At 50.4% G+C, this 13108-nt stretch overlaps 1 protein-coding gene across 3 annotated transcripts in view; it reads left to right on the top strand.

Moving 5' to 3' along the window:
- The first annotated feature begins 252 nt into the window (after nt 1-252).
- EMSY (EMSY transcriptional repressor, BRCA2 interacting) overlaps nt 253-13108 on the top strand; it is a 30504-nt gene continuing 17648 nt past the window's right edge. For 2 of the 3 annotated variants that reach the window (XM_077298728.1, XM_077298727.1), the window contains exons 1-12: nt 255-558; nt 2520-2619; nt 2809-2883; nt 3124-3299; nt 3377-3529; nt 4070-4326; nt 7282-7555; nt 9497-9748; nt 10535-10684; nt 11367-11537; nt 12108-12244; nt 12841-13014. In XM_077298728.1, coding sequence (XP_077154843.1) covers nt 489-558; nt 2520-2619; nt 2809-2883; nt 3124-3299; nt 3377-3529; nt 4070-4326; nt 7282-7555; nt 9497-9748; nt 10535-10684; nt 11367-11537; nt 12108-12244; nt 12841-13014 — 1989 coding nt within the window. In that variant the 5' untranslated portion in view covers nt 255-488. Of the gene's footprint in view, nt 559-2519; nt 2620-2808; nt 2884-3123; nt 3300-3376; nt 3530-4069; nt 4327-7281; nt 7556-9496; nt 9749-10534; nt 10685-11366; nt 11538-12107; nt 12245-12840; nt 13015-13108 lie in introns of all 3 variants that reach the window. The other variant, XM_077298726.1, reaches the window with a different exon arrangement.

Raw genomic sequence — 13108 nt, 5'->3', positions numbered from 1 at the left:
GTAACATGTGACCTGGTCATTAACATTGGCTCAGTCACTAAGGGGTTAAGGTCATCGCTCTTTGTTTCCCGACATTGTTTACTGTTCGGTCCTCCAAGGCTGTCACATCCCGCCAGGTGGCGCTGTTCGCCTCCTGCTGTTTGTCCCCTCTCGCCCGCCGTAGGAAGCTTATCCGGCGCCGATTCCTCCTTTGTTTATGATATATTTACGTCATCGGCGAAATCAGCCAATCGGGTACGAAGACTACAATTCCCGGCGTTCTCCGCGCATGCGCAATGTCACCGGCGCGCCATCTTGACAGCGGGAGCCGCAGTCAAACCCACCGGATCTGTGCTGGCTGGAGCGCTCCGTGTGCCGTTTATTATACAGCTGGAGGAAAGGCCGCCGTGCCCGGATTAAGCGGAGGCCTCACTGCTCGTGAGGAGCTGCAGGGAGTGATGCCTTCTAGTGTTCTCCCCGGCAGGGCTCTGTGACTGCAGGAGGACAGGATGCCAGTGGTGTGGCCCACCCTCCTGGACTTCAGCCGCGATGAATGTAAAAGGATCCTGCGAAAACTCGGTACGTTTTCCCTCCGTTATTCCGCTATTGCTCTCTGTTTATTTCTGCGCATGCGCGTCTTGCTTTTGTGTGTGAATTGTGTAGGACACGCCCCCTTCTGACGTCAGCGCGCTGCCTGTGTGATTGTAAACATTTCAAATGCAGTGCGGCGCTGCTCCAGCAGAGGGCGCGCCTGTGCAGCCAGGTCCAATACAATGTATCCACTGGTGGTTCCGCCTGTCTGCAGTGCGGCGCTGCTCCAGTAGAGGGCGCGCCTGTGCAGCCAGGTCCAATACATTGTATCGCTGGTGGTTCCTCCCGTCTGCTGTGCAGGCTGCTGCTCGCTGTTATCAGCCACTGTGGATTGCAATCGATTTTACAGCTCACCCCTTGTTTTTTATGCTCATTTTGCTTATTGTTGCTGAAATTTGCTTTGTGTCGGATCATTTTTATGAAGGGGAATGGAATTTATAGGGGCATGTAATAGTCCTCTATGTATGGAGAAAAGTATGTGCCCCCCCTCCACATCCCGCCTACAGGAGCTTTTGTGACCTCCCATCTTTCATCCATAGACATTAAGATGGAGTCACCCCTCTGCATCCTTCATCCAGAAGACATTTGTGGGGTCAGACCCTGATGTTGGGGGTCCGGGCTCACAATCTCCGGTCCAGGTGGGGCTGAGGTCCGGGCTCTGTGCGGCCGCTCATGTTCTCCCCTCCATGTCTGTATGGAGCTGATGCACTGGGCACAGTCATGGGGGACAGAGAAGGGCGAACACCAAACTGTTCCCACAAAGCTGAAGCTACAATTGTCCTCAGTGTCTTGTGCTCTAGATTTAGATTTCCCATCACTGGAGCTGAGGGTCCGAGGCCGCTCCCTGATAACAGCCCATAGCATCATCCCCCTCCACCATCTGTACAGGGGGCACAATGCAGTCAGGGGGTAACGTCCTCCTGGAATCACCAAACCCAGACTCCTCCATCAGACGCAGATAGAGAAGTGCGATCCATCACTGCACAGAACACGTCTCCTCCAGAGTCCAGTGGTGGCGGATTTACACCACTCCATCCGACGCTCGGCATTGTGCTTGGTGATGTACGGCCGCATGCAGCTGCTCAGCCATGAAGCTCCTGGTGGGGGCGCAGTGTTTGTGCTGATACCGGAGGAGGTCTGGACTCTGCAGTTATGGCGTCAGCAGAGCGGTGGTCTTTTCTCTCTTCTGCTCCTCAGCACTCGATCCCCACTCTATAGCATTACGGGGTTTCCACTCTGTGGCTGAGTTGCTGCGGTTCCTTCCACTTATCAATAATATCAGTCACAGGTGATGGGGGAAGAAATGTCATGGACGGACTTGTTACCCCGGTGGCTTCTATTACAGGACCGCACTGGAATCAGCCTCTCTGTCACATGGTAGTAAAGGCAGACGACATGGCAGGGGGCCAGAGGTTATATACCAGGGGTGAGGGTCAAAGGTTACACACAGTGGATGATGGGCTGGAGGTTAGATACCAGGGGTGAGGGTCGGAGGTTAGATACCAGGGGTGAGGGTCGGAGGTTACACACTGGAGGACAAGGGGCCGAATTGTCTACACCAGGGGCAATGGGACTGAATGAGAAACCATGATTCAGTCGTTCAGACTCCAGGCTTCCATTGTCGCCATGTTCCTCATATATCTGATAATCGTGGGCCGCTCTCGCCTGCAGCGTCTCTTCTTGTCCATTGTTATTTCATCCGTTTCTCAGCAGTTTCCGGCCGGGGAGACGCTGATTGTAGTGATCGTCAGGGACGGCGCAGAGACCAGAGCTGAAATCTCCCAGCATTCTCTGCTTCTGTTCAGCGTCAAATCCTGGAGATTCTGGGAAATATTTCATTTTTGGCGCTGATGAGCAGAATTGTGAATGCAGCTCCGGAATGACATTTCAGCACAACCTCTGTGACTCGATCCTGAGTTTCTCCCGTTGATGGTTTTTGCTTTTCTCAGAGCTGGAGGCCTATGCGGGTGTCATCAGTGCCCTCCGCGCGCAGGGCGACCTCAGTAAGGAGAAGAAGGACCTTCTTGGAGAACTTTCTAAAGTGTTGAGGTGAGTGATTCATTTTTCCTCTGTAAGGAGGGAGCAATGTTTCCTTCCATGTAAAGTGCTGCCCCCTGGTGGAGAGAAGGCGTCATAATGCGATGTTACAAAAAGAGAGCAATCCTTAAAGGGGTCGTCCTGACTTTAAATATCACTTTCATTGACCATTATATGAACGCTCTTGTTGTTTATCTGTAGCATTTCCACGGAGCGGCATCGGGCAGAAGTCCGCAGAGCGGTGAACGATGAGCGCCTCACTACCATCGCTCACAAGTGAGTAGGCCTCCCTGCTCTTTACCTGTGAAGATATTTCAGAAATCCATCATCTACTTAAGTATAGAATTAGGCGCTGATTTTTTCTGACTGGCAGTTTGGTCTACTGGGAGAAAAAAAGATGAGTCAGTAGCAGAATTATGAATGCAGCTCTGGAGGAAAACGCAGGCTAAAGTTTATTTCTTTTTGCAGGCGATAAGAATTGTTGTTTATGCCCCGCTCTTGTTTTTCTTTCTTCAGTATGTCCGGTCCGAACAGTTCTTCCGAGTGGTCGATCGAAGGCCGGCGGTTAATCCCTCTCATGCCTCGTCTGGTCCCACAGACGGCGTTCACGGCTGCCGCCAACGCCATCGCCAACTCCGCAGGACAGCACAACTCGTCGCTGCCTGACCCGGCCGAGACTGGGAACAAGGAAGGTGGGTGCTGGACGGATTGTGCATCATGGTGTGACACCGCATGTGTTGTACCCTGACCTCCATGTCTTCTTCTCTAGTGGTCGTGTGCTACTCCTACACGAGTACAACGTCCACCCCGACATCCACGCCGGTCCCCAGTGGGAGCGTCGCCACCGTCAAGTCGCCCCGACCCGCTAGTCCCGCATCCAATGTGGTCGTCCTGCCCAGCGGCAGCACCGTCTACGTAAAAAGTGAGAGACCTGTAACTTTATGGGGAACCCTGTGGCTTCCTTCTCCACATGGCATCGCTGCTGTCTGTGGGGTGGGCTTCACATAACTGCAGTACCAGGCACGGCCTGGGGACAAGAGTGAAGCTGTTTGGAGAAGAAAGCAGCCGTGTCTTGTACAGCCCCCTTTGATGGGGTGTTTTGGTTATAACGTACCCTGACTTATTGCCTAGCCCCGGATAGGTGATGATTGCTGGATTATTAGTGGGGGGTCTGGCCACTGAGAACCTTATTGGTCCCCGCACTGACTAATCAGTCACCTCCTGTACTTGCTAGATCGATGGGGCTCCAACCTCCGAGTGGCCCACCCATCACCAGACCCCTTTTCATCAATGTCAGTGCAGTATTCAAAGTCTGTCAGACTGATGAAGCCCCGCACATGTGCTGAACATCCCCCCCCCCACATTCCGGTGTTTTTGAGGGTCCCAGCAGTGAGACCCCCACCATTCAAGCAGCTATTATTTCTGCACCGTTGCATTGCGTCCTTCCTGAATCTCTCAACAGGCGTCAACTGTTCGGACGACGACGAGAAGCCACGCAAGCGACGGCGAACCAACTCCAGCAGCTCCTCGCCGGTGGTCCTAAAAGATGTTCCCAAACCTGCGACACCGGTCTCGAAAACCATCACCGTGCCGGTCACCGGCAGCCCGAAAATGAGCATCATGCAGAGCATCGCTAACTCCTTACCGCCGCACATGTCCCCGGTGAAAATCACATTCTCCAAACCTGCCACCCAGACCACAAACACGTCCACGCAGAAGGTGAGTGTCGCCAACCGCACCGCATCCGTCCTTTCCACAAGATGCCTTGTAATGCATGCTAGGCACAGTTTCTAAGGGTCCTGAATGGACGAGACACTTTGTTTTTGTGGGGGGGTTTTCTGGCTTAAAAGAGAACCTAAAGATACGCGAAAAGAAAGAGACCCTTGATGTATTCCCCCCCCCCCCCCCAAAAAAAAAAATGCAATTGCGTGTATTACCACACCGTACCAGGAGAGGGCAGCGGTGAGATGTGAACGCTGAGATCTGAAGTCAGACCGGGGTTCACATTAGATGCATCGGCCGACCGCCTGATGGACGGAGAGGGGGCCGTATGTGTGTATATATATATATATATACACTCACCGGCCACTTTATTAGGTACACCATGCTAGTAACGGGTTGGACCCCCTTTTGCCTTCAGAACTGCCTCAATTCTTCGTGGCATAGATTCAACAAGGTGCTGGAAGCATTCCTCAGAGATTTTGGTCCATATTGACATGATGGCATCACACAGTTGCCGCAGATTTGTCGGCTGCACATCCCAAAGATGCTCCATACAAGGCAGGATGGATCCATGCTTTCATGTTGTTTACGCCAAATTCTGACCCTACCATCCGAATGTCGCAGCAGAAATCGAGACTCATCAGACCAAGCAACGTTTTTCCAATCTTCTACTGTCCAATTTCGATGAGCTTGTACAAATTGTAGCCTCAGTTTCCTGTTCTTAGCTGAAAGGAGTGGTACCCGGTGTGGTCTTCTGCTGCTGTAGCCCATCTGCCTCAAAGTTCGACGCACTGTGCGTTCAGAGATGCTCTTAGGCCTACCTTGGTTGTAACGGGTGGCGATTTGAGTCACTGTTGCCTTTCTATCAGCTCGAACCAGTCTGCCCATTCTCCTCTGACCTCTGGCATCAACAAGGCATTTCCGCCCACAGAACTGCCGCTCACTGGATTTTTTTTCTTTTTCGGACCATTCTCTGTAAACCCTAGAGATGGTTGTGCGTGAAAATCCCAGTAGATCAGCAGTTTCTGAAATACTCAGACCAGCCCTTCTGGCACCAACAACCATGCCACGTTCAAAGGCACTCAAATCACCTTTCTTCCCCATACTGATGCTCGGTTTGAACTGCAGGAGATTGTCTTGGCCATGTCTACATGCCTAAATGCACTGAGTTGCCGCCATGTGATTGGCTGATTAGAAATTAAGTGTTAACAAGAAGTTGGACAGGTGGACCTAATAAAGTGGCCAGTGAGTGTATATGTGTGTGTGTATATGTATATATATATATATATATATATATATATATATATATATATATATATATATATACTAGATGGTGGCCCGATTCTAACGCATCGGGTATTCTAAAATATGCATGTACACGTAGTATATTGCCCAGCCACGTATGTCACAGGTTAAAAAATAAACATATAATCACCTTCCGAGGGCCCCTTGTAGTTCTGTCGCCTGTGTGCGGTGCAGGCGGCAGCTTCCGGTCCCAGCGTGTGATGACGTCACGGTCACATGACCGTGAGGTCACGGCAGGTCCTTCTCGCATACCATCCTTGCCACCGGAACCTGCCGCTTGCATGGAGCGGTCATTGGAGCGTCGCGAGCAGTGGGAAAGGCGGCGGAAGGTGAGTATATAATGATTTTTTATTATTTTTAACATTAGATCTTTTTACTATTGACGCTGCATAGGCAGCCTCAATAGTAAAAACTTGGTGACACAGGGTTAATAGCAGCGGTAAAGAAGTGCGTTACCCACGGCATAACGCAGTCCGTTACCGCTGGCATTAACCATGTGTGAGCGGTGACCGGAGGGGTGTATGCGGGCGCCGGGCACTGACTGCGGGGGAGTAGGGAGGGACTAATCGGACTGTGGCTGTCGCTGATTGGTCGCGGCAGCCATGACAGGCAGCTGGCGAGACCAATCAGCGACTTGGATTCCATGACAGACAGAGGCCACGACCAATGAATATCCGTGACAGACAGACGGAAGTGACCCTTAGACAATCATATAGTGTGTATGTATATGTGTGTGTGTGTGTGTATATATATATATATATATATATATATATATATATATATATATATATATATATATATATATATATATATATATATATATATATATATATATATATTCTCAAAATAGTAGATTATAATAAAAATAATACGTTCAATAAAATCAATAGTACACATAACTGATAAAATATATTTTTATAATATATATTTTATTTTTAAAATAAATATTTTATTTTTATTTACAATTTTAGTTGTATTTACTGTTTTGAACCTATTATTTTTCTTATTTATCTACTGTTTTGATTTTTTTTATATTTTATTTTTATTATTGAATTTATTTTTTTTATCCAATTTTAAAAGTTTAAGTTTATCATAACCTTAGAACAAAAGTTCCCTGTTGCTTTTAGCGAACATCGTAAAAACAAAACCTAAATGACTTTTTTTTCTTTTAATCTTTTACCCAGCTTTAAATTTTGTTTCCCTATTATTTTTATTATTATTTATTATTATTATTATTATTATTATTATTATTATATATTTTTTTTAATTTTGGTAAAATGAACAGTGTTATTCAAAACGACAACTCTTGTCCCACAGAAAACAAGTCCTTGCAGTAGTGATGGGGGGAAAAAGTGTTATGGCTCTTGAAAGGCAAAAAGAAAAAAAAAAGGCCAATTTTCCAAGGGGTTAAATCTGCGTGCTGTTGCGTGGCTGTGAATAGACCCCATTTGTTGCTAAGACCCTCCTGACTGGGACCTCAACATTGTCCGGTAACGGATCAGACTGATACAATGTAACAAACGATCAGCACTTCTGAGAGACGCCTCCTCTGCACTGGATACAATTGTAATGGACCTGTGGTTTGACAGCAAGCAGAGATCTTGGCGTTTTTGCTTTTCTGACCGTTCTTCTCTCCCTCCATGACAGGTGATCATTGTTACAACCTCCCCCAGCTCCACGTTTGTCCCGAACATTTTATCCAAGTCTCACAACTACGCAGCGGTCACAAAGCTGGTCCCCACCTCCGTCATTACCTCCACCACGCAGAAGCCGGCCGTGGTGGCCACCGCGGCCCATTACTCTGCTCTCACCACCAGCAGCAGCAGCGGTGGCACCTCCACAGCGGTGTCCGCAGGAAGCATCGCCGTCACCACCGTGGTGTCCTCAACCCCATCCCTCGTTATGTCCACCATGGCGCAAGGTAGGAGGCCCTTCCACCGTTTCATTGATCTACCTCTGCTCCATGATGTGACCGGCCGTTAGAGATGCTTCCTTCTAGGAGCGGATGTCTCGCCTCCATGATTATAGCTACATGATAGGATGTGGTTCCCTGCAGCCGCCACTAGGGGGCGCTGGCAGCAGACTGGTCATTGCTGTGTCTCACCTGGTGAGGTGGATCCTTGGCCCTGGGGCCAGAGGAGGCCAATAGGTGGAAGCATAGGAAGCTGTAGTGACTGGACGGCAGTGGAAGTGTGACGTCAGAGGCCCAGCAAAGTGAGACGGGTGTCGCAGAGCCGAGTGCACAGCAGAGAAGACTCGGCAGTGTAGCAGGGCGGAATATGTCACTGAACCGCAGTGTAGCAGAATGGAATAGGTCAGGAGACTCGCTGTGCTGATATAGCAGGGATGGGCAGGTCCGGAGTAGTACTGACCAGCAATGTAGCAGAGCTTAGTACGCTACAAGACCTTGCTGTAGGGATGTAGTAATGTTGGGCAGGTCAGAAGATGGCAATGTAGCAGAGTTCAGTAGATTAGGAGATCTCACTGTAGTGATGCAGAAGAGCTTAGTAGGATGGAAGCAACATAGCAAAGCTGCGAAGGTCAGGAGACTTCACTGTAGAGATGTAGCAGAGATTAGCAGGGTAGGAGACTTCGCTGTCGGGTTGTAGCAGAGATGGGTAGGTCAGGAGACTTCGCTGTAGAGATGTAGCAGAGATGGGTAGGTCAGGAGACTTCGCTGTAGAGATGTAGCAGAGATTAGCAGGGTAGGAGACTTCACTGCAGAGATGTAGCGGAGATGGGTAGGTCAGGAGACTTCACTGCAGAGATTAGCAGGGTAGGAGACTTCGCTGTCGGGTTGTAGCAGAGATGGGTAGGTCAGGAGACTTCGCTGTCGGGTTGTAGCAGAGATGGGTAGGTCAGGAGACTTCGCTGTAGAGATGTAGCAGAGATTAGCAGGGTAGGAGACTTCACTGCAGAGATGTAGCGGAGATGGGTAGGTCAGGAGACTTCACTGCAGAGATTAGCAGGGTAGGAGAGTTCGCTGTAGGGATGTAGCGGAGATGGGTAGGTCAGAAGACTTCGCTGTAGGGATGTAGCGGAGATGGGTAGGTCAGGAGACATCACTAATAATGTAGCAGAGCTTAGTAAGATAGGAGACTTCACTGTAGCTATATAGCAGAGCTGCGTAGGTCAGGAGACTTCACTATTGTAGTGATGTAGCAGAGCTTCAGGAGACTTCATTGTAGCAATGAACAGTACCCAACGATGTAGCAGAGTTGAGTAGATCTGGGGGTCACCAGCAATGGAGCAGAGCCCAGCGAAGGAGCAGAATACAGGGATGTAGTAGTGTTCGTTAGGTCAGGCGGCTCACAGTAGATGGGTGGCAGCCGGATATGTCGGGGGAGGGGGGGCACTGTAACCAGGACCAAGTATCCTTGATACAACATTGTGCAGAAATCTCCGGAGCGCCCTCTAGTGTTCAGTGCTGAGAATCAGAAATGTATCGAGGGATTCGGTGCTCAGCAGACATAGAGAAACTAGGAGAGTTACTTGTAGAGGAGGATCTGGGTCACTTGTAGAGGAGGATCTGGGTTACTTGTAGAGAAGGATCTGGGTTACTTGTAGAGGAGGATCTGGGTCACTTGTAGAGGAGGATCTGGGTTACTTGTAGAGGAGGATCTGGGTCACTTGTAGAGGAGGATCTGGGTCACTTGTAGAGGAGGATCTGGGTCACTTGTAGAGGAGGATCTGGGTCACTTGTAGAGGAGGATCTGGGTCACTTGTAGAGGAGGATCTGGGTCACTTGTAGAGGATCTGGGTCACTTGTAGATCTCAGAATGATCTATTGTTCTGTATTAAGAGGTGTAAACTGGCGGCACAGACTCCATACGACCACTGACGTGTTGCCTTTATGGATCAGGTGTCTCAACGTCCACAGTGAAAGCCGCGTCCAACAGACTTCCCTCCCCGAAGAGCCTGATATCGTCTCCCGGCCAAATCCTGGCACAGTTTCCCAAGCAATACCAGCAGTCGCCCAAACACCAGATCCATCAGATATCGCAGCAGGCCCCTCCGCTGGCCCAGCCATCCACCTTGTCCCACCCGGCCCCTTCCTCACAGCAGCCGATGCCCCCGGGCCTCAAACCCACCATACAGATTAAGCAGGAGTCCGGTGAGTACTAAGTCATCTTCGTCATCTCCTCAGTCAGCAAAAACATCTGGTGTAAAATAGTACAAGATAAAGGAGGGGAGAAGAAGGGGATGGAGCTGCAGTAAACAGGTGGGAGGGATTCACCTACATTACGGTGGATGTAGCTATCGCAAATAGGGGAGAAGCAGAGTACTGGGGGATACAACAGCAGTAAAGAGGAGGGGAGAGGAAGGGGATTAAACTGCATTAAAATCGGGTGAGGAGGAGTATTAAAATGTAGTAAATTGGGGGAGAAGAGGGGGATGAAAGTAAATAGGGGAGAAGAGGGGATGAAAGGAGTAAATAGGGGGAGAAGATGGGGATGAAACGAGTAAATAGGGGGAGAAGATGGGGATGAAAGGAGTAAATAGGGGGAGAAAGAGGGGGATGAAACGAGTAAATAGGAGGGGAGAAGAGGGGGGTGAAAGGAGTAAATGGGAGGGGAGAAAAGGGGGGTGAAAGGAGTAAATGGGAGGGGAGAAGAGGGGGGATGAAAGGAGTAAATAGGGGAGAAGAGGGGGATGAAATTGCACTAAATGGGAGGGGAGAAGAGGATGAAAGGAGTAAATGGGAGGGGAGAAGAGGGGGATGAAAGGAGTAAATGAGAGGGGGGGGAGCAGAGAAGAGGGGTATGCAGCTGCAGTATGTTGGCATTTCAGCAAATGGTTTGGGTGGAGGGAATATGGCAGGGAAGGATCTGCTCCTCACCAGTGATGGCCGCCTACTCACCAAACATTTCTCATTTTACTTTTCTTTTTTATTCTTCAGGTGTCAAAATAATCACACAACAAGTCCAGCCCAGTAAGATCCTCCCTAAACCAATGTCTGCCTCCCTGCCGAACAGCAGCAACACCCCAATCATGGTGGTCAGCAGCAATGGGGCGATAATGACCACCAAGCTGGTCACCGCTCCCAGCGGTAAGTGTCCGCTTCTTCCACAGTGCAGAGGTTAGGCTACGTTCACATTTGCGTTGTGCGCCGCAGCGTCGGCGACGCAACGCACAACGCAAACAAAAACGCAGCAAAACGCATGCACAACGCTGCGTTTTGCGACGCATGCGTCCTTTTTTTGGTTGATTTTGGACGCAGCAAAAATGCAACTTGCTGCGTCCTCTGCGCCCGGACGCGTGCGCCGCAGTGACGCATGCGTCGCAAAACGCAAGTGCAACGCATGTCCATGCGCCCCCATGTTAAATATAGGGACGCATGCGGCGACGCTGCAGCGCCTGACGCTGCGGCGCAGACCGCAAATGTGAACGTAGACTTATGATGATTAGGACACCCCCAGATCTGGTAAAGTCTGACCCTGGATGGATCATGGGGGGCTACACGAGATAACTGCCCTGGGACACCACGGCGTGTGTGTGAGATATCACAGCTGAAGTGTGCCCCCCCTCCCGGAGCAGGGTTACGTTGAGGAGTCTGAGCCCCTGTGAACTCATAGGTGATAGAAGCCGGAATTTCGCTTATTGGACCGATCTCACCCTAAACTGCGAGTACATTTGTTGGGGGCCCACCAGGCGTCGTCTTGTACAAGGAGATGCTGATGGACCCCCTAGAACTAGTGCTGAGCTGTGCTCTGTATACCTTCTATCCGCAGGGACACAGGCCACGTACACGCGTCCGGCTGTCAGCTCCGCGCTCGGGGCTCGCATGGCGGCTACTCCAGGGGCCACGTATGTGAAGACCACCAGTGGAAGTATTATCACCGTGGTGCCAAAGTCACTGGCTACACTGGGAGGCAAGATCATCAGCAGCAACATTGTATCTGGTGAGTATTGGGGAGGACTCGCGTGTGTGGGAGGAGGAGAAGAGGGCATGTGTGTGGGAGGAGGAGAGGGCGTGTGTGTGGGAGGAGGAGAGGGCGTGTGTGCTGGAGGAGAAGAGGGCGTGTGTATGTAAGTATGGGGGGGAGGAAGGGGGCTGTGTGTGTATGTGCGTGCGTGTGTGCGCGTATTGGAGGAGAAGAGGGCGTGTGTGTGTCCACGGGCGGGGGAGGAGCGAGCTCGTGTAGGTCCACGGGGGGGGTGAGGAGCGGGCTCGTGTAGGTCCACGGGGGGGTGAGGAGCGGGCTCGTGTAGGTCCACGGAGGAGGAGGTCTCGTGTTTGTCCGCGGGGGCCGACAGTTTGTTACAATTGTAATCCATTAGGGTAAACACATCAGCGGCACAAACCTCTGTCCTTACGAGGTGTTGGGGACCCCGCTGGCTCCGGTCAGTGTTGTAGGGCCCCTGTAAATCCTCTGCGGCCCCTTTATAAAGTGTCAGTGATGGGATCCTCCCCTGGTTTAGTAATATAATACATAGTCGGGTGACTCACGTCACTTTTTTTTTTCTTACAGGTACAACCACGAAGATCACCACCATCCCTATGACTTCTAAACCGAATGTCATCGTGGTGCAAAAAACGACCGGCAAAGGCACAACCATACAGGGGATCCCGGGGAAAAACGTGGTGACGACACTGCTGAATGCAGGGGTAAGTGCACTGGGGTCTTGTGGTCACGGCTTCCAGATGGAGCAGAGGGTTTATCTTGCATCAAGGTCTCATGGTCACTGCTTCCAGGTGGAGCAGTGGGTTTATCTTGCACCGTGGTCACTGCTTCCAGATGGAGCAGAGGGTATATTTTGCACTGTGGTCTCGTGGTTACTGCTTCCAGATGGAGCAGAGGATTTATCTTGCACCGAGTTCTCGTGGCCACTGCTTCCAGATGGAGTAGAGGGTATATTTTGCACCATGGTCTCGGCTTCCAGATGGAGCAGAGGATTGATCTCAGGGCTGATATATTGAGGGCAGAGAGGATTGTGCTCCTCTGTTCAGTGCTAACACATTGTTAAAAAATCTCAGCTGTGCAAGCAGGACAGGGTCTGGGCAGATTTACTATCTGAAGACCTAACATGGCCTAGTACTGAACAGTGACGGCAAAATTAATCCCGTGCCAAGATTACCTTAAGTGTCCTACAGCAGAGAAAAAATTGGGGAAAGTGGTTTCGCTCTCTGCTTGTCGTCATCACCAAAGCAAAGGACGAAAGCAAGTTCCGGGCAGAATGGAAACGATTGTTTTCTTATTCTAGGGTGAAAAAGCTCTCCAGGCCATGCCAGTGGGCACAAAGCCGGCAATCATCACCGCCACCCGGCCCATCACCAAGATGATCGTCACACAACCCAAGGGCATCAGCTCGGCCGTACAGCCAACGACCAAGATCATCCCCACCAAAATAGTGTACGGTCAGCAGGGGAAAACCCAGGTACAGAGCTGCTCATCATCTGCTCCTTCTCACAAGTATTGTACAAGTCTCTGCAATCATTAAATCTGATCATAAGTTATCTTGTATATTTTAC

The sequence above is a fragment of the Ranitomeya variabilis genome, chromosome 3, assembly GCF_051348905.1.
Source record: "Ranitomeya variabilis isolate aRanVar5 chromosome 3, aRanVar5.hap1, whole genome shotgun sequence".
In the NCBI taxonomy this organism is placed as follows: domain Eukaryota; kingdom Metazoa; phylum Chordata; class Amphibia; order Anura; family Dendrobatidae; genus Ranitomeya; species Ranitomeya variabilis.
The sequence above is the reverse complement of the archived record's forward strand: the minus strand, read 5'-3'. Positions and strand labels throughout refer to the sequence as shown.